Raw genomic sequence first — 21,683 nt, 5'->3', positions numbered from 1 at the left:
TGGGACAGAAACTTGCTTCTGGGAAGTAGCTTTAAGGAGTCTGCAATAGATCTGATTTAAGGTAAATGTAACTGTTTCTTTCAGAGTTCACATTTATTTTTAATAGTTATTACTAATGCAGAATGTTCAAAATAGTACAGTAATTTTTTTTTTGCAGTGAGGTTTTCATAATCATGCATAAATTTTTATAATGCCTGAAAAATCCAAAGTAATTGACAGGTAGTTTTAGCAGAGCCCTTTGCTTATGGAGTTGCTGCTTCTCAGTTCTTGACCTCCTTGACATTATGGTCCAGTGTTTCCCTGAAAGCACTTTAAAGAGCTGCCATTCTTTCCCTGTGTCTGGAGATCCTAGCTCCTTGGTGTCACTTTGATCATTGTATTGAAAGTCTGTTTTCATGGTCATTGAGTATTGGAAAGCTATAAAACACATGGCAGATCTTTATTGTGTGATTTGCTCCAGCACTTCTGTCTGTCCTAATTTCAACTAGGTGGCAACTATGACAGTCACTTTGATGTCGAAAAGGGCACCGGCACCATCATTGTTGCCAAACCCCTTGATGCAGAACAGAAATCCAACTATAACCTCACAGTGGAGGCAACAGATGGAACCACCACTATCCTCACTCAGGTAAGTGACCACTGGCAATGGGTTTGTCAGGGGGACTGGAAAACGCCCTCACATCATCAGGGTGCATAGACCGCATGCATGTGCAGTTGTGTGTTGATGTAGTTTACACATGTACACACCAAGAGTCCTTATTTAGGGACAGAAAATGCAAATCTGAGGGGCTTTGCCTTCTGTTTAGCAGTCTCATAAAAATGTCACTAGGAGACTTATTAGCACTTTTCCACCGAAGTCTTCTTAGTCTTATACTTATCTTAAGCTGTGTTGGTAGTGTTTTATCACAGGATGAGTTCTATACATCATTTTCTTGAAGCTCTTAATATTTTAAACTGCTCACAGGTTCCCTCCCTCCTTCCCCTTCTTTCTTCCTTCCTTTGTTTTTTCATCTGAACTAAACCCAGACTTGTGTAAAAATGACTTGTGAGTGAGGTTGTACCAACAGTTCCTTTTATACTTTTATTTGTTGCTGTCTGATCATCAATAGCTGGCTAGATTTCTGGTTTTCACACTTTAATGTTAAAATCCTGTAAGTTAATTGAATTCTCTTTTTTAAATGACTTCCCTGATTCTTAGTAGTGGCTGTCCAAAATGATGTTCCTGGATGACTAGTAATTGTGGGTTTTAGGAGGAAGCCTCCTGCCTCCCTCCCCCCCTCCCTCCTTCCCAAGTACTTGCCCAACAATTCTATTAGGCCACAGGTTTCTTTAGAAGCAAAAGTATGGCACCAGGGCCTATTGTCTTGGATCTTAGATTAGGATAACAGAAGCTAAAAGGCTTGTGTGTTACTTAAATATCCCCAAGGAAGCTGAAGCTTAGAGACTAAGATGCTTCTGAATTCTGTCTTTAGATTATGTTCTCTGAAATCTTAAGTGACACAGGTCACCCCTTTGTCATTTAGTTATATCAGTGACTAAAAATTACAGTCTGGGATGTATTTTCAGTTAATAAATGGCTAGAAAGTTTAAAAGTAGCTGTAAAAATATTTTATTCCTTTCTCCAAATACTTAAGATTTTATTGTGTATGTAAGAGTGATACTGTATGCTTAGGTTTATGCTTTCGGGGTCCTTTTGAGTTGCCATGCAGAAGGAAGACGTAGTGTCACACCATAGTCTCTGTTTCCCTCATGTCTTTGCACTTTTCATTGGAGTAACAAGCAGCATACATTCGTTTTCTCTTTCAAAGTAAGCCCTTGATGACAAACTGTAGAGAACGAAAATGAGAATTAAAATATCAAAAATCCCAGTGAACTTTAGCAGTCATTCTTGGAGGAAGATTTAAGCAGTGTCACTGTAAACGTTCTGTTTTGGACAACTATCTAGAAATGTGGTAAGCTGTGGAAAAGGCCCTCCATAGCAGCCATTCTTATGACTACAACCGTATATCCACATGGTGTTTTCATCTCATTAGGAAATAATTAGCAATGCACCTCTTCCCTGCAAAACTGTGTTTTTAGTGTGGTTGGGCGCTTAGTATGAAGTTTTGATGTACATTACTGAAATTCACCTGAAACACAGGAGGTGAATTAGTGTCTATTTCTCTGGTTATTCACGGTAGTGTTTATAGTTCTGTAACTTACTGTGATGCCTGTTCAGAGAGTCCTGATGGTGTCCCAAGGGATCGCTGGCATGGGGAGCTTGGTGGAATATAAGACAATGGTGACAGAGCCCAGGCTGACCCGTAATGCTGGGGACAAAGGGTACAGGCAGTAATTAGGTTTAGGTTTCTGTCTGGGACTGTGCACAGGGAGATACAGATCTGGGATGGAGTGGAATAGATCCTCTGGAGAGGCCCATGGGCACCTGAACTACACTGATAAGGCCTGGAACACTGGGTAGATGTAGGTTTGTTGGTGAAAATCAAGACCCATGTAGCAGCTTCGTGCATTCAAGTGGGTAGCCCAGGTGCTGGATGTGGGAGGGACTGGGTGATGATTTTGGTAGAGCAGGGAGGGAGCAGTGTGGATGCCACTGTTCTGTGCATAAAACTTCATCCTTCCACTTAGAATGTGCCTGGCACCAGGTTGAATCATTTTTCTTTCTCCCCTTAGGGTCTCCAGATAACTTACAAATACAGTAACTTTGGGGGGGGGATAGGATGGGGTGGTGTTGCATTGAAGCTGCTTCATTCAAGTTTTCTTGCAGTTTCCCTGGAACGTGATTGTTGCGTCCTAGGCAGGCAGCCTGGTTGGAGGCTTATCGTGGGTGGGGACAACCATGAGACTCTCTCTGCTTCTATTGCTTCACCTGGAAAGTGAGGATAGTGGATAGTGAATAGTGCTCGCCACCTTCCCAGCTTTTCTGAGGACCGGGGGAGAATTACCTTGCTCTTCTGCTCTTACCACCTGTCCTCAGGACATGCTCCCATGGCATAGATGTTACACAAAATCACTGTGCAAGCTCCTGCTACCACACCCCTGAAACTTATCTGGGGCTACTTGTCCCAAAACTGGTCCACTTGACTGAGAAGAGGAGACAAAATGCATTTTCTCTGGTGAAAGGGTGTGAAGTGTATAGGATAGCTAACTCTCCATCCTTAGCTTGGAAGTTTAGGCTTTGCAGCTTTAATTCTGTATTCTTCCCGACCCTTTGTTCTTTTGGGTCCAAGTCTTTCCAGTCTCTAGAGATAGGTATGCAACTTTGACCTTCCTGGCTGACCATCTTCTTTCCAGTATTTCTTGCTTTGGAAAGTCCCAGGAAACCTCTGGACTTTAAAAAAAAAATAAAATAAAAATAAATAAACTCATCTTACAGTGTGCTAGCAGATTTTAGGCTTTGTAGGAATGTGACATTGACCTTCGAGACTGAAAATGTGGTGAGGATTGTCACCATTGCCTACTTGCTTTTCACCTTCAGATCTTGTGGCTGAGAGCTGCCCAGAGCTCAGTCAGAATGTGTCTCATGAATTGCCTTGTCAAAATGGGTTGCTCATTCTTTTTGGCCTTTTCTCTGAGAGTGGTTGACCGAATGAATTCTCTGCCTAATTCCCACTCCATGGCCAACTCAAGCTTTAAACTTGAAAATAGAGCATGATTTGATTTGTAGAGAATTCCCCTTTGCAACTTTGCCTCCTGGGTGCCCTTTCATCTTTGAAAGTGAGCCATCAGTAGTCTTAAATGGTTACATACCTTTCCCATAAAACTTTTTTTTTTTTTTTTTTTTTTTTTTTTTTGTGTGTGTGTGTGTGTGTGTGTGTGTGTGTGTGTGTGTGTTTTGGTGAATGAATTTAATATTCACGTAGAATTGAGCGTGGAAAGGCATCTGTTGATGCTATGGTGTCCTCTGGGAATCCTGGTACGTCTCATGAAAAGTCTGTCTTTGTGAGGGTACAGCGGTGTGGTCTACAGGTACCTGACATCGATAGAACTTTGGTTCCTTGTTCCTCTTAAACTAACAAATCCCCATAGAAGGCAATGATGTTTGGCTTTTCTTGTTTATAAACTGTAAGCTGTATTTTATGATTGGTACTGATTTTTACGTGCCTTATTCATCTAAGTCGCTTCATTCCAAAAATTAATCATCTGTCAGGGTAAATATTTTTGTTTCTGATTATGACTAAATTTTTGACATCTTTTTGCTCTAAAGCTTCCATTTATGTCACTATGTTTGACGAGAGTTTTTCTTTTCAACCTACTTAATTGCCTTTAGGAAAGAAACATTCACTACTTACATAGATTGTGAAGTCACAGAAATATAATTTCAAGTAGTACTGGGGTTGTAACCCTCAGCTCATGTGTGCTAGAAAGTACCCAATCACTGAACTGCATACTCAGTGATTTCTGATTGTTCCTTTTGTATTAAAATTACTTCCGGGGAACTTGCATTCTCAGATTAGAATGAGAAACTTAGATAGCGTTACCAACTCTTTCACTGGCCTAAATCTAACATAGGAAATGGGTACACTGTAATCCTGGCAAAGAAAATTCTGATACCTTCCTTGAATCATCTCCAAAGGAATCTTATAGAGACCTGCGGAGAAATTAGTCTGCATTTCATAAGGAATTTTCAGCCATGACCAGAGTCTTATCTGGTTATTGTTAAATATTAAGTAAATATTGTACCAAAGATAAGAAGCTGTAGGTTTCTTTGATTCTAGACTTTTGTTGCTTTTTTTCTCATATTTAATTTGGTCCAGTGGCATTTTTCAATCATGCATGTATTAAAACAGCATTTTTTTGTCGGGGGGTTTCAAGACAGGGTTTCTCTGTGTAGCTTTGGAGCCTATCCTGGCACTCGCTCTGGAGACCAGGCTGGCCTCGAACTCACAGATATCCTCCAGCCTCTGCCTCCCGAGTGCTGGGATTAAAGGCATGTGCCACCAACACCCGACTTTAAAACAGCATAATTATTTATGAATCTTTATTTGAGTCCTTTTGTCACTCCTAGGTACTCATCAAAGTAATAGATACAAATGACCACCGCCCTCAGTTTTCTACATCAAAATATGAAGTCACCGTTCCTGAAGACACAGAGCCGGAAACGGAGATTTTGCAAATCAGTGCCATGGATAAGGATGAGAAAAACAAACTGATCTACACTCTGCAGAGCAGCATCGACCCAGTGAGTCTCAAGAAGTTCCGCCTGGATCCTGCAACTGGTGCTCTCTACACCTCTGAGAAGCTGGACCACGAGGCTATTCACCAGCACATGCTCACAGTCATGGTATTTCACCTGCTTACCCCGGCGTCACCCTTTCGACTGGAAGGTTTCCTGTGATGTGAAGGGATGATGATACCTTTATATTTCTATTCCACAGGAAAGAACCCCAGTTGAATGACGGTGTGTTGATTCTTTCAGGTACGGGACCAGGATGTCCCCGTGAAGCGCAACTTTGCCAGGATCATTGTTAACGTCAGTGACATGAACGACCATGCACCATGGTTCACCAGCTCCTCCTATGAAGGCCGGGTTTATGAATCGGCAGCTGTCGGCTCAGTTGTGTTGCAGGTTACAGCTCTGGACAAAGACAAAGGAAAAAATGCTGAAGTGCTGTACTCAATCGAATCAGGTATTTTTGAAGCAATCAAGTCTTGTCTTTCTGCTTGAAAATTGTATCTTGCATTTTCAAAAATTACTTCTAGGTGTTGAAGCATTTTTATGTACCCCTGCAGAAATGTATTAAAATTTTAACTATTAAAACAAACAAACAAATTTAAAAAAAAGGCAAAGGAACAAAGATAAAGTCCTATAAGCTTGGGTGACAAGTTAAGACTGATAAATCCTGCAGGGATTTTCAGGTTCAGTATTTCTGGACTTATTTTAGGCTCTGAACCTAGTCAGGAAAATGTTGGCTTAGTAATTCAACATTTTCATGAGAGTATTTTCTCTGGCTCAGAGTAAGAAATTCCATGACAGTGTGATGACTCGACTGTCTTGGGTCAGTTGTCAGAGAAAAGGGGTACCCTGCTTCCTACTATACCTTGCAGGCCAGCCCCATATTCCATCCCCCTGTGCCATTAGCAGTTGAGTCTCATGCATAGGATTGAGTTGAAACAGGAAAGAGAAGTGTTTGGAAGGGGCCTCTAGCATTGGCTAGAGGTAGCCCAAGCCAAGAAGGTAAACTGAGCCTGGGCCTAGGAGTTCCAGAATAAAGTCAGGAAAGACTCCCTCCCCCCAACACACACATAGTTGGGGATTAGAGCAATCACAGCTACGTGACAGGCTTTGTTCTTTCTTTGCTGCTGTTCACTCATCCTGTGGACTGAAGTAACTCCATTCATGTGTCAGATACTGTGCAAGAAGTCTTCATGCTGGGTTCAGTGGGTGGAGCCTTCCAGTGGCCTCATGGGGATGAGTTGAGAAAGATTCTACTGCAGAGCACATGCTCACACAGTTAGGAATTCCTAACTCTGCTCAATACCCAGTCAGTGATAAGTGTGGAGAGGACTGCAGTCTCCTACAGGCCTCACAGCCATTGTTAGTATAAGAAATAGAGCCCATTTCATTCTTTGCAATGATTTTAGAGTATTTTAATTGACTTTTTTCTTAAAGTGCAGAGTTCTCCCTACTCACACATGGTCTTTCCTAGGCATTGAATCCATAGAGCTTATAGATTATCTACAGATCTATAGATCATAGACTCTAAATCTGAGAGATTGTGACATAAATACTTACCGATGTGCTTTATGTGCTGACTAGACTATTATTATTTCCTTACACATTGGAAAACTCATCCATTTCCTTTAAAAGAACTGGATTGACTTCATTATTCACAAATAAGATTTTATGTACTGCCTGTGATTAGAGTGTTAAAATGCATTGTAGTGTAGTTAGTGCCTTGGATAGAGAGATAAAGAATTTTTTCCCCACTGCTTGAGAAATTTAGCAGTTAGAAAAACAGTACATTCCATTCGTGCATGCCCGAGCATCTCATTGAAGTGACTTTGTCATGGACAAACTGACTGGGTTTATGTAGGAGAAAATGTTCAACTTTCCCTTGGCTTTCACATAATTGTCAACAACTGGGTGGTTAAAATATGATTGTTGGTGCCTGAGTGAAGGCATGTACATTCTTTGAGTGTTTGTAATGACTGATGGGATTAGTAATTTGGTATTCTAAGAATGGAACTCTGTCTCTCCCCAAAGAACAGACTAAGCACCGATGGACTGTTCCCATATGGAATAGGGTTTTTAAGACCCAGCTTTCATAATGAAATATTATGCTAAAAAATGCATTCATGGGAAGTCACTACCATGAGGGTACAGTAGCATTTGTGTGTATCTGTGTCTGTGTGCATGCATAGCACCTACTGGAATAGAATGAACTGTAAATTGTTCATACTGCCTTTCATTTATCACTTTATTCATGATCAGCTGCTTTTAACTTATATTGCACTTAATAAAGTTCAGGAAAATGGGTTCTAAATTTTACTTGTAATACTGCATGTTTAATTAGGAGAAATTTATTGAGCTAAAAGTTTAGTCTGACTTGAAATCTTCAGGGAAAAGCATTTAATGAAAAGGTATTTCCAGTTGCAATTGAATTACGCACCAGAGACACATAAGTGCTGTACTCTGGGCTGGATGGTGTTGGCTTGTCAAAAAAGTAGATGAGAGTGTTATTTCACTACTGTTATCACCCCTGGAGAGAGAGAACGCTTGGTGAATGTATTAATTGATTAGGATGGGTTTTGTTCCTTCAACTCATATCATAATTGCCATTGAAACTTGGTAGAGGTTTCCGCTCTGTCAGCAAGTCCTTACTGAACACAGGCTGTATCACATGTCTCTTTTGTGCTATGTAGGAAATAGTCATGGCTTCAGGGCAACATTGGCTTGTTAGTGCAGATAATTTTCCTGTTGAAATGCAGAGAATGATTTAAAGTTGTATTGTTCCAGCTGATGCAAAATGAGTCAACCCCATGCTAGTACAAAACTTCTGCTCACCTCCTTATTTCCATTCACAGGGAGCAGACATGTATTTCAGGGCTGGGGAAATGCACCTGTTACCCAGCAGTCAAAAGCCTGCATTGGCTTCCGTATATCTGAAGCTTTGTTGCCTTCTGTATATCTGAAGTTTTGTGTCTCGTTACATACATGTGAGACCCAAATACTGAATCACTAGCTGGGCTCCCAGTGAGTGTTTTTTTTAAATGTCAATGACAAGCTCAGGGTTCTCTGAATTCAATGCCAGGATCTCCCAGCTGGTAAAGAGTAATTTTGAATTTTACACAGCTGATAAATCACATGTTTTACACACTATAAATAAAGTTCAGGAGCTGGGTGTGGTGGCATATGCTTTTAACTGTAGCCTTCGGGAGACTGAGGCAGGAGGATTATGAGTAGGCGGTCAGCCTGAGCGACTACATTGTGTGATCCTGATGACCCTGAGCTACACAAAAACAGAAGATGAACCAAAAATGAATAGGAAGAAAGAAAACACTTAAAATGGAAAAATTCAATAAAGAATAAAAGTAGCCACATTGGGCTACTGGTCTTTAGGCTGGGGCACTCAGGTAAATTCCAAGTGAACAAGTAAATAGGTAGATGGAGAAATTCTGGGAGTACCTAGGAAAGGCTGTTTTGGGAGAGAACATGGTGAATATAGGGGGCCTGGAGTGAGAGAAGAGCAGAGGGAATGCTGGGAATGCAGACATGCATCATAACACAGTCTGTCTCTGTAACACTAAAAATGTTGATTCCTTTCTTCATCTGAGTATGAGACTTCACTGGCCAATAAGATTTCACTATGGAAAATAGGACAAACACATGCAGAGGGGTGGACATAAATGTTGCCAGATGGGCTGTTTTCCAAAACAGGCATAATAAGAAAGACTCGGTTGTTGGGGGTGGGGTGGGCCGTTAAAGTCAGTTGCCAAAAAATGTGAGCAGGTGCACCTGTTAGGCCAGGCAATCGCCACAAGTTTGAAATGTGAGAGTAATGGCAGTTAGGACAAGGGAAGGATCATGTTTTGATGTTTGCCTAAGGCACAGTGACAACCTGGAATCACGGATGCTCCTAAGTACAGACAGGCCGGAAGTCAGTGTCTGAGCAGCCTGGCAGAGACCTGGGCCAAGGTTTAGCCCAGAACTTCAGGGTCTGGAGAAGCCTTGGCTTCTGCCTCATTTCAAACCGAGGCATCGCCTTGGGGCTTGGACCCAGAGCCAGGCCATCTTAATGAAAACCAGGCTATGTCTGGCCTCAGAAAAAAATGTCATGGATTTTTGGAAAATGTATTTAATGAAGGAAATGAACACTGTAGAGGAAGTGCTTGCTCATAATGTGCAGAAAGAGGTGCTGGTTAGTTAATCCTCTGGTTTATAGATCACGCTAAGTACTCCTGGTCTAAGGAGTTGGCGGGTGGCAAACACTCTAAGAGGAGTGTGAGAAAACAGTTGAATGGCAAGCGAACTTCGTTGTGCCATAAAGTGTGCATTTGGGAAGAATGAATTCCATGCTGGGCTGGTTTCTAGGTCCTTATTTATGAAACACAAAAGGGATGGTATGGATTCACTGATGGGTGTAACACAAAGACATCCCCCACCCCAACACACACACACACACACACACACTGTGCCCTGGCTCCATCCAGAACACCTAGTGGAACACCAGAACACCAGAACACTGGTCTCTTTAGACCTCTCCGAGCTGTGGGGTGTTGGGAAGTTGTGGGAACAGTGAATCTCTGGTAGGATGGACTGGAAAGGTCCAAAGGAAAGCCAGTAAAGCCATCTGTCCTGCCAGTTTGCTTCTCAGCTGCATAAGCACTGTTGATGTTTTGAGGCAAATAACTACTTGTTGTCTCTCTCATGTGCCGCATAAGCTGTTTTTGTCTCTTGGCCGCTGTCATCTACGTGGCAGTAGCACTTCCTCCCTTCAAGTTGTGACAGCCAAACTGCCAGATGTCTCCCTGGAAGCAAAATTCCTCCTACTCGAGATTCACTGCTTAGAAGATAAGTCAACTAGGAAAAGGTTAAGAAGGGAGTAGTATTGTTGAAATCTTCAAAACTGGTCAAGTAGGGTGGGCTGCAGAAAGTTGTTTTTCACTTCCCTAGCTACAATACAAGGTGTACATTTTCTTAGTGGATTAAAATTTTCCCATGTAAGTGGTAAGCAATAAAAAGAATTGATGCAATCTGCAGGATTTCAAGGCACTGTTGGAAAATCCTTAGCTGAATTGCTTTGTGAGAGGAGAGCCATGTGTTTTTACAGCACATTTTTCAGTTCAGCAGAGAGAATTTTGGCTTTAGGTACAGAACAGTATTTTTTCTATTTCATGTTTTTCATATTTGACAGCCAAAATTCTGAACAGTTTAAACGAGTAAAAATGAACTAAGTTGAAGGTTTCATTCAATTGCTGATATCTCTTGCTTTTTCTATTTAATTCAGGGGTATGTTTCAAATATCTCTCTTTCTGTTTTTTTTTCTATTTCTGTCATCTTTGGGCTTTTCCCTAATAGGTTTCTTTTTCTTTTTTTTCCCCCTTCCAGGAAACATTGGAAATTCTTTTACAATTGACCCCATCTTGGGCTCTATAAAAACTGCCAGAGAATTAGATCGAAGTAACCAAGTGGAGTATGATTTAATAGTCAAAGCTACAGATCAAGGCAATCCACCCATGAGTGAAATGACCTCTGTGCATATCGCTGTCACTGTGGCTGATAATGCCTCTCCAAAGTTCACATCCAAGGAATACTCTGTTGAAATCAGTGAAGCCGTCGGCATTGGGACTTTTGTTGGGATGGTCTCTGCTCACAGTCAGTCGTCAGTGATGTATGAAATCAAAGATGGGAACGTAGGAGACGCCTTTGACATTAATCCACATTCTGGAAGCATCATCACCCAGAAAGACTTGGATTTTGAAACCCTGTCCATTTATACATTGACAGTACAAGGAACCAACATGGCTGGCTTGTCCGCCAATACAACTGTTACAGTGCATATGCAGGATGAGAATGACAACCCGCCAGTTTTCACACGGGCAGAATATTCAGGATTTGTTAGCGAATCAGCTTCAGTCAACAGTGTGGTTCTAACAGATAGGAATGTGCCGCTAGTGATTCGAGCGACGGATGCTGATAGGGAATCCAATGCTCTGCTCGTTTATCAGATCGTTGAGCCATCTGTGCACAACTATTTTGCTATTGATGCCACCACCGGCGCTATTCACACAGTACTGAGTCTGGACTATGAAGAAACCCGTGTTTTTCACTTTACTGTTCAAGTGCATGACATGGGCACTCCACGTCTGTTTGCCGAGTGTGCAGCCAATGTGACTATTCATGTAATTGACATCAATGACTGCCCTCCTGTCTTCTCTAAGCCATTGTATGAAGCATCTCTTTTATTGCCAACATACAAAGGAGTGAAAATCATCACTGTGAATGCCACAGATGCCGATTCCAGGCCATTCTCACAGCTAATATACTCCATCACCGAAGGTAACATTGGAGAGAAGTTCTCAATGGACTACAAGACGGGCACAATAACAATACAAAACACAACTCAGTTGCGAAGCCGCTATGAGCTAACCGTCCGAGCCTCTGATGGCAGATTTGCAAGCATGACCTCTGTGAAAATCAATGTGAAAGAAAGCAAAGAGAGCCCACTCAAGTTTACCCAAGATTTCTACACTGCGGTTGTGAAAGAGAACACCACAGAAAGCAAAACATTAGCTGTCATAACTGCAATAGGGAACCCGATCAATGAGCCTTTGTTTTATCACATCCTCAACCCCGATCGAAGATTTAAAATCAGCCACACTTCAGGCGTGCTGTCCACCACTGGAATACCATTTGATCGTGAGCAACGGGAAGCATTTGATGTGGTGGTAGAGGTGACAAAAGAACATGAGCCATCAGCAGTGGCCCATGTCGTGGTGAAAGTCACCATAGAAGACCAAAATGATAATGCGCCAGTGTTTGTCAACCTTCCCTACTATGCTGTTGTGAAGGTGGATGCCGAGGTGGGCCATGTCATTCGCTATGTCACTGCCATTGACAGAGACAGTGGCAGAAATGGTGAGGTACACTATTATCTTAAGGAGCACCATGATCACTTTCAGATCGGCCCCTCTGGTGACATTTCTCTGAAAAAACAATTTGAGCATGACACTTTAAATAAAGAATATCTTGTCACAGTGGTTGCCAAGGACGGAGGTAGCCCAGCTTTCTCTGCTGAAGTTCTAGTTCCCATCACTGTCATGAACAAAGCCATGCCTGTGTTTGAGAAGGCTTTCTATAGTGCAGAGATTCCAGAGAATATCCAGATGCACAGCCCAGTGGTCCATGTCCAAGCCAACAGCCCGGAAGGGTTGAAAGTGTTCTACAGCATCACAGATGGAGACCCTTTTAGTCAGTTTACTATTAACTTCAACACTGGGGTGATAAATGTCATAGCACCATTGGATTTTGAGTCCCACCCAGCCTATAAACTGAGCATACGGGCAACCGACTCCCTGACTGGCGCTCACGCTGAAGTGTTTGTTGACATCATTGTGGAGGACATCAATGATAACCCTCCCGTGTTCGTGCAGCAGTCTTACACCACAACCCTGTCGGAAGCAGCTGTCATTGGAACACCTGTCCTTCAGGTGAAAGCAACAGATTCTGATTCAGAACCCAATAGAGGAGTTTCCTATCAGATGTTTGGAAATCATAGCAAAAGTCATGATCACTTTCACATAGATAGTAACACTGGGCTCATTTCACTAGTGAGAGCTTTGGATTATGAACAGTTCCAGCAGCACAAGGTTTTTGTAAGGGCTGTTGATGGAGGAATGCCCCCACTGAGCAGTGATGTGATCGTCACTGTGGATGTCACTGACCTCAATGATAATCCACCTCTGTTTGAACAACAGATTTATGAAGCCAAAATTAGTGAGCACGCAGCTCATGGACATTTTGTGATGTGTGTGAAAGCTTGCGATGCAGACAGTTCAGACCTCGACAAGCTAGAATATTCCATTCTGTCTGGCAATGATCATAAAAGCTTTGTTATCGACAGTGAAACAGGCATTATCACGCTCTCAAACCTGCGCCGACACACCTTGAAGCCGTTTTACAGTCTCAATGTTTCTGTGTCTGATGGGGTTTTTCGAAGTTCGGCTCAGGTACACGTAACTGTGATGGGAGGCAATTTGCATAGTCCTGTTTTTCTTCAGAACGAATATGAAGCAGAACTAGCTGAAAACGCTCCCTTACATACCCTGGTGGCCCAAGTGAAGGCAATGGATAGGGATTCTGGAATTTACAGTCACATAACTTACCATATCGTAAATGACTTTGCTAAAGACAGATTTTATGTGAATGACAGAGGGCAGATATTCACTTTGGAAAAGCTCGATCGAGAGACCCCCGCAGAAAAAGTAATCTCTATCCGTCTAATGGCGAAGGATGCTGGAGGGAAAGTTGCTTTCTGCACTGTAAATGTCATTCTTACAGATGACAATGATAATGCACCACAGTTTCGCTCAACCAAGTACGAAGTGAACATTGGATCCAGCGCTGCCAAAGGGACGTCAGTCGTTAAAGTCTTTGCAAGTGATGCTGATGAGGGCTCCAATGCTGATGTCACCTATGCCATCGAGGCAGATTCTGAAAGTGTGAAGGAGAATTTGGAAATCAACAAACTGACTGGCCTAATTACTACAAAGGAAAGTTTAATTGGCTTAGAGAATGAATTCTTCACTTTCTTCGTTAGAGCTGTTGATAACGGGTCTCCGCCGAGAGAATCTGTTGTTCCAGTCTATGTTAGGATACTTCCACCAGAAATGCAGCTTCCAAGGTTCTCAGAACCCTTTTATACCTATGCTATTTCAGAAGACATGCCTATTGGAACAGAAATTGACCTCATCCGAGTAGAACACAGCAGGGCCGTTCTTTACACCCTAGTCAAAGGCAACACTCCTGAGAGTAATAGAGATGAGTTCTTTGTGATTGACAAGCAGAGTGGGAGACTGAAACTGGAGAAGAGTCTTGACCATGAAACCACTAAGTGGTATCAGTTTTCCATCCTGGCCAGGTGCACTATGGATGACTATGAGGTGGTAGCTTCAATAGATGTTAGTATCCAGGTAAAAGATGCAAATGATAACAGCCCAGTTTTGGAGTCCAATCCATATGAGGCATTTATTGTTGAAAACCTCCCAGGGGGAAGTAGAGTCATCCAGATCAGGGCATCTGACCTAGACTCAGGAACCAATGGCCAAGTCATGTACAGTCTAGATCAGTCCCAAGGTGCAGACATCATTGAATCTTTTGCCATTAATGTGGAAACCGGCTGGATTACAACTCTGAAGGAGCTCGACCATGAAGAAAGAGCCAGTTATCAGATTAAAGTCATTGCATCAGATCATGGTGAAAAGGTTCAGCTGTCCTCCACAGCCATTGTGGATGTTACTGTCACTGATGTCAATGACAGTCCACCACGGTTCACAGCTGAGATTTACAAAGGGACTGTGAGTGAGGACGACCCTCCAGGTGGTGTGATCGCCATCTTAAGCACCACTGATGCTGACTCTGAGGAGATTAACAGACAAGTGACATACTTCATAACAGGTAAAACGCTCAAGACAAATGGTTCAGTAGAAACTGAATCCATATTATATGGAATATGGTAGGTATGAATTCATGGATTTGGGGAGTTGATGTGATTTTAGTCAAGCATGTCTAGAATTAGTAGAAATAACAAACATATAAGCTGAATTTTAAGGTCTTTAAGCAAAACTGTTTCAGCCAAGACTCCTATAACTTACTCTGTTAAGTTGGTTTATTGCAAGCTTAATTATTGTTCTTTCCATCGGATAAACTTTGAATTGATGTTGCTACTGCTTTGTTATTATAAAAAGGAAAGCTAATATGTAATATTATGTATAGCATACACCTATAATCCCAGCTCAAAGGAAACTGAGGGCAGAGGATCTATAATTTAGAGACTAGCTTGAGCTAGCCCAGACTACATAGCAAGTTCAGCCCAGCTTAGGATACAAAATGAGAGCAAAAAAAACAAAAGAAAAGCTAATATGTATCAAATTGAATTATAATTTCAAGAGTTTTAATCCTCTTTAGGCCATAATGCCATGCATTTCTTTTGTATAGTTTATTTTTTCTCACGGTTACTTAATTCATTTCTAACCCAACAATTTTGACTGCCATCTTCCTCCCTTAATTTACTAGGAGGGGATGCTTTGGGACAATTTGCTGTTGAAAATATACAAAATGAATGGAAGGTCTATGTGAAGAAACCCCTGGACAGGGAACAAAAGGACAGTTACCTTCTGACCATCACAGCAACCGATGGGACCTTCTCTTCCAAAGCTAGGGTTGAAGTGAAAGTCCTCGACGCCAATGACAACAGTCCAGTGTGTGAGAAGGTAGGTGTGCTTTTCTCAGGATTGGACATCATCAGTAGGAATCGCTTTCATATTTTCCATAGGGGCAGCCATTGGAGGCGTTGTAATTCACACATGCTTTGTATTGTAGTTGCTTATTGTTGAGCTGGAGGAGAATCAAATGCACAGGTCTTGGGAAAGCGTCAAGACTACTTGGTGTGCTAAGTTGGTCAAGAACTTTGCTCTAAAATACTGTAAAATGTGGGCCTCTTAAACTAGTGTCTGACTCTTAAAAAGTGGTCTCTAAACTTTGTATGGAGACAATCTATTCATTTGAGGATGCCGTAGTTTGGGGGATGGGGTAACATCTGGCCAGCAGCTTTTCCTGCCCAGCACAGGTGTTCTATAACAGACCGTTTTGATGCATTGGCCGTTCACAACAGAGAAACCAAGAGGTCATTGGAATGACCTGCTACTGCTGGATTCAATTTAACTGGGGCCATGGGACCGTAGCAGGAGCAATTGCTGGAGCTGAGCCATGAAAAGCTACCCATTGGGTTTAGCCTTCAGAAGTTAGCACTCTGCTGACCGGGAGTAGAAATGGAAAGCCTTGCGTGTGAAGAGTGAAGGCAGGTGTGGGATGTGGTAGCAGCCATGGAAAAGGACCCAGGCATGGGGCGCACACCTGGTATCCCAGCACTTTTGGCTGAGGGAGGAGAATTGCCACAAGTTCTCAGGGAAGTAAACACAAAATTCATCATCAGAGGAAGTGTGACTTCTGAGGAATGAGCTGTTAATTCCAAAAGGTATTTGTATTTTGGAGGACAGTATTTGATGACAGTGACGGGTTATATATCTTTTTTTAGCTGTGCACGCACGTGCACACACACACACACACACACACACACACACACAAAAAAAAAAAAAAAATTTCCCCCTTTCTTGCCAAAAAAAAAAAAGAGTGACACACTGGAAGAAAAATGTCACACAATTTCAATTTTATGTGTAACCTAGAAATGATGAACTTAATGGAAACAGAGAGCAGAATTGTGGCTATTAGGCTTCAATGTGGGTCTTTTAACAATGGGGAAACGATTGGTTTAAGGATATAAAACTGTAGTTGGACAAGAGGCATAGACTCTGAAGTCCTGAGGTTCTACTGAGAGTATGATAAATATGGTTGATAACAATATGCTATATTTTAAAAGTTGTGAGATAGTATACTTTAAGTGTTCTCAAAACAAAAATGATGAATATGTGTGATATAACATGTTAATTGGTTTAATTTAGCCATGCCATTGTGAACATACTGTATTATGTATCATAATTGTGCATGACTTTATTTATGAGCTAAATAAATGAATGAAAATAAAAGAAAAAATATATCACTCTACCTTAGGTAATAATATAATTGGGAACACAACCACTTAAATTAATCACTGTTACAAAATATCCAGTTTTGTGAACCACAATATATATTTCCCTGTATTAAGCTCTTACTAAGAAGTAATGCAACAGAAGCATAATCTCTTTCCCTTATGTTCTATTTATGGCATGGCTAATGTGATAATTGGAACTGGAACCTAGTGTCCAACTGTGTGAGGATTTAGACAAATGTGAAGAAAGAGGAAACCAGGCAGGGTAGCAAACATGCCTGAATCTTACCTATCTGTCTTTTCCCACTTCCCACAAAGAATATTTCTAACTACAGTTATTTAGTTCTGTGTGATGAACAGTTGGTTGTACAGAGTAAGCCCCTGTGCTTCAAATTAAGTAAATATAAGGTAACAGCTATGTATTTCCTCTGTTTTTTTGTTTTGTTTGGTTTTTGGTTTTTTGTTGTTGTTGTTGTTTTGGTTTTTTTTTTTTTTTTTTTAATCAATTCTGGCTACCACTTCCCATTTTCTCGTAAGTATTTGAATTAAGTATGAAACTGTTCAGCAACACATCATATTTTGTATCCTGTGGATTAAATGTCAGGCCAGACTCACGGATATGGGACCGGTGCTGTTATAAGGCTCTTCCTTGGTTTCACATCTGTTTTATAAGAAGGATCATTTTAAAAGCTCTTTGAGTATTAACTTCAGTCATTTCCCACATTTTCCATGGCCAAAATGAAATGATTTCTTTTCCATCATTCCCTTGGCAGTCACTGTGCGCCTTCAGTGCTTCTGTTAAAACAGTGTTGTTTAATGTCTTGTAGACTTTATATTCTGACACCATTCCTGAAGACGCCCTTCCTGGGAAGCTGGTCATGCAGGTCTCTGCCACAGATGCAGATATCCGGTCCAACGCGGAGATTACTTATACTTTATTTGGTTCAGGTGCAGAGAAGTTCAAACTAAATCCAGACACAGGTAAGGATAGAATTTGGGGCTAATTTAATTGTGTATTTCCTATATGTGGGTGACATGAGATCCTGCACAAAACAGGAAATTACATTTTTCTCCTTTAAAATTGGTTCTGATGCTGTGGAAATGGCGTGTTAGAAATCTAAGCAACTTTAAGTGTAAAACTTGGGATGAGGTAAAAAAAAAATAAGCCGCATACATAGTATCATCTACTTGAACTAAGGACTTTAAGATTTGGAAGTTAATACAATTTCTTGGATAAAAACTTAAAGAGTGTATCTCAAAATTTCTGCTTTACTTATATAGTGTATTTCTTGAATTTTTGGACCTCAATTTATAATTGGAATTTTCTGTAATGAAAGTGATCCATATTTTCTTCATCTCTAAGCTTTTTAACTTGATAAGGTTCAGATTTTGTAATTATAGGAGAAAACAAAAAAAGATGATGGATAATCATGGCTCCTATCCGAATTCTCCAGTGGCCCCATTTATTTCTCTTTGTTTCTAGGTGAACTGAGAACATTAGCCCCCCTTGATCGTGAGGAGCAAGCCGTTTATAATCTCCTTGTCAAGGCAACCGATGGAGGGGGGAGATCCTGTCAAGCTACTATTGTGCTCACATTGGAAGACGTGAATGATAATGCCCCTGAATTCACTGCAGATCCATACACCATCACCGTGTTTGAAAACACTGAGCCCGGGACACTGTTGACCAGAGTGCAGGCCACTGATGCAGATGCAGGTACCCTTGAGTCTAGATGATCTTCTGCTGGGGTGTGCAGAAGGCTTTGGGACTCTCGTGGTGGAACACACTCCCGTGGAATGTGTTTGACCATCTTCTGTTCTCATGCAGATTATGGAGCTCAGTATTGTTGTAATAACAATAACTGAGTTGTTTTCCGTGAATGTTTAAAGTCTTGATGATTACACCCAGTGAACTTCCTGCTGCAGTGTAGCTTCGGTGTCTCTAAGATTGTGGTCATTGTCTTTGCTAACTGATTTGCCCCCAGTTCTGGGGATTGCACTTGTGGCCTCCATATGCCTGGCTTAGATTTTGCTAATTTCCTCCTCAGCCTCTTGAGGAGCTTTTTATGAATAAAATCAGTAGGGCTGTAAAGATGTTAAGTATGTCACAGTAACATAGCAAGCAACTACTATAGTACTAAAGTTTTACCAGTTTTCAAAAGTGTTTGTGAAGAAAATAAGTGTATGCATTCAAACATTCTGATAATAGAGAATAAAGTATCTTCTAGAGTCATTACTATTGAATTTTTCAGTCACATTTTAAATAATTATTTGTCACTGAGACTAAATATCAAATAGATTTTATTTTAATTACATATAGATTCTAGCATGGAGGGGATGGGGCCTCAAGAGCCTCATCTATTCCTAGCTGAGGAGCTGTTGACAGTTAATAGCTTCTGATGGAAGGGGAGTCAGTTTTTTTTAAGGCTGTGGCCCCTGGTTGGTCACCCACACTCTGGTGGGTGCCCCCATACCCACAAGTAAAAGGCAGCACCAGTTGGACATGGCAAATTATTTTTTAAAAAAGAAAGGAAAAAAGCATATGAAGATGAGAAGGAACCTAGGAGGAGCCAAAAGTGGGGGTAAATATTATCAAAATATATATTATGCATATATGAAATTCTCAAGGAATTAATAAAAAAAATTACATTGAAAAAGTCTTGGCTACTCTCCATGTAGTGTAAGTGAAAGCCTAAAAAGTCAGACATCTATGGATCATATTTCCAGTCTATACATTTGTAATTCAGGGTATTTTTTTTATATCAGCTACATAGGGGGTTCTTTATATTATATCTGTTTGCATTTTATCATTTAAAAGGTTTCACGTTTTAAAATTTTTACATTTCTTGCTATGAAACCTGATAGAATTTCATGTTTTGACAGGATTGAATCGAAAGATCTCCTACTCACTGATCGACTCTGCTGATGGGCAGTTCTCCATTAGCGAGGTGTCTGGAATTATCCAATTAGAAAAGCATTTGGATAGAGAACAGCAGGCAGTATATACTCTCACTTTGAAAGCTGTGGACCAAGGAGTGCCAAGAAAGTTGACAGCTACCAGCACTGTGGTTGTGTCAGTTTTGGATATAAATGACAACCCACCTGTGTTTGAGTACCGTGAATACGGTGCCACTGTGTCTGAGGATATTCTCATCGGAACTGAAGTTCTCCAGGTGTATGCAGCAAGTCGGGATATTGAAGCAAATGCAGAAATCACCTACTCAATAATAAGTGGAAATGAACATGGAAAATTCAGCATGGATTCTAAAACAGGTAACCTTCCCGGTGAATGAGAAAGCCCTCATTCCATACTGAGGGCTAGATCTGTCTCTCACTTTATGTCATGCAAAGGGATGGTTCACAAGTGGCCAGTCAGTGGGCACTCTAAAGAGATAAAACTCAAATTTTCTTTCTATTATTTGAAGTGGGATTAAAAGTAGTTTGGGGAAGCTTTATACCCTGATTCTACATAGTATCTACATTCTGCCATATCCATTGTAAATTACAAGCCAGTGTAGAAAACTATTGACTCTCACCCAGTCTAGTGATGATGAACAGTGTCCCAGGTTTGCCAGAGCAGGATGCTTAGTGGTAATAAACCTTGTGTAATTATTCATTTTATCCCAATATCAAAGTCATATGGAGTGGCTTCCCCAGTCACACTGTCCTTTTGACCTCTTAGATCTTAGTTCCTATACGAGAGACCTGTTAGCTTTTTAAATTGACTTCTTTTTTTTTTTTTTTTTTTCATTTTTAAGGACATGTTTTATTTTTTCCCTATTAAAAGAATACAGCCATTTCTTAAATGCAGTAAATCTCAAATGTGCTTTTCCATGGAAGCAATTGAGTATTGTATAGTAATGCCTAATAGTCAACTGCAAGAATTAGTGTTATGGCCCCAAATCAAAGCACAGGGATGTGCATGATCAGAAAGTGGGATGTGCAGGGGAACCATATTGGTATCAGTTGTACCCAGCCCAGAAGAGTAAAAGTGAGTCTCGCTTAAGCACCCCGAATGTATTCAACGAAATAAACAGACCTACACAGCAGATAGCTAGGTCTGTGGTAATGGGGCTGTTAATATTCCCTCTTGGAGGTAGGCTGGAGGGTCACAGGACGCTCCCTTGAGACTGGAGTCACAGCTCACTCCTGCCCCAGCAACAAAAGCTAAAGCGTGTAACACGTAAAAAGTTGACCAGGTAGGAGTTTGGTGGCACAGAGCTGTCCATGAGTCCCCATGCTCAATAAACCTGTTTATTCCCCAAGCTAGATGCCACAAAATCTTATATGGGCCCCCCTTCCTTTTCTTCTTTTTCTCTTCATTAAACTCATCTAGGGAAAAACAAACACTATAGCCTGTTTTTCATTGAACCCCTTGTCTATATACCTTACACCTAAGGAAGTTGGGAGATACAGAAGAAGCAGTCATGGTTTATTGGTCATTTAAGCCTACCAACCCTATGACAATTCCTATCCCTCAGCTGTGATTGTTTTTAATGTTCTGTCATTTGAGACCTCCAGATCCTCCCTTCCTCTACTCAAGGCCAGCAGGCCAGCAGGAAGTCTTGCTGAGGTGGAGACCCCCAACCACCAACTCTGTCAGATCCCACTGTGCTGCTTCCCTCCCCATCTCAGCAGGTTCCTCTCTGAACCCTTTGTCTTATAAGGACCTGTTTCTCTTAGTTTAAAGCCTTTCTCCTCCAGCTGTTCTCTGGCGCTCCTTCTCATTTCCTTCCTTCTCTAGATCAATCCTATCAATACAAACACGTTGTTAAGTTGACTTCTTTACCATGCTAGTGACATACACTAATTGAAGGACTGGATTCCACAGAGACAGCACTACTACAGCACATAGTCAGCCACTACTACTAACTCCTGCTTTGTGAATAGTGGTGTAGTTGTGTTAGCCTGAGT

The 21,683-nt window shown here is 41.2% G+C and overlaps 1 protein-coding gene across 5 annotated transcripts in view; it reads left to right on the top strand.

Annotated features, from left to right (window-relative positions):
• Fat1 (FAT atypical cadherin 1) overlaps window positions 1–21,683 on the top strand; it is a 119,372-nt gene that overhangs the window by 77,997 nt on the left and 19,692 nt on the right. For all 5 annotated transcript variants that reach the window (XM_027391168.2, XM_027391167.2, XM_027391164.2 and 2 more), the window contains 8 exons: window positions 489–628; window positions 5,009–5,284; window positions 5,420–5,630; window positions 10,553–14,620; window positions 15,239–15,435; window positions 17,597–17,750; window positions 18,253–18,486; window positions 19,653–20,042. In XM_027391168.2, coding sequence (XP_027246969.1) covers window positions 489–628; window positions 5,009–5,284; window positions 5,420–5,630; window positions 10,553–14,620; window positions 15,239–15,435; window positions 17,597–17,750; window positions 18,253–18,486; window positions 19,653–20,042 — 5,670 coding nt within the window. The remainder of the gene's footprint in view (window positions 1–488; window positions 629–5,008; window positions 5,285–5,419; window positions 5,631–10,552; window positions 14,621–15,238; window positions 15,436–17,596; window positions 17,751–18,252; window positions 18,487–19,652; window positions 20,043–21,683) is intronic.

Source organism: Cricetulus griseus, assembly GCF_003668045.3.
Source record: "Cricetulus griseus strain 17A/GY chromosome 1 unlocalized genomic scaffold, alternate assembly CriGri-PICRH-1.0 chr1_1, whole genome shotgun sequence".
NCBI lineage: Eukaryota > Metazoa > Chordata > Mammalia > Rodentia > Cricetidae > Cricetulus > Cricetulus griseus.
This window is presented reverse-complemented; position numbering and strand designations above follow the sequence as displayed.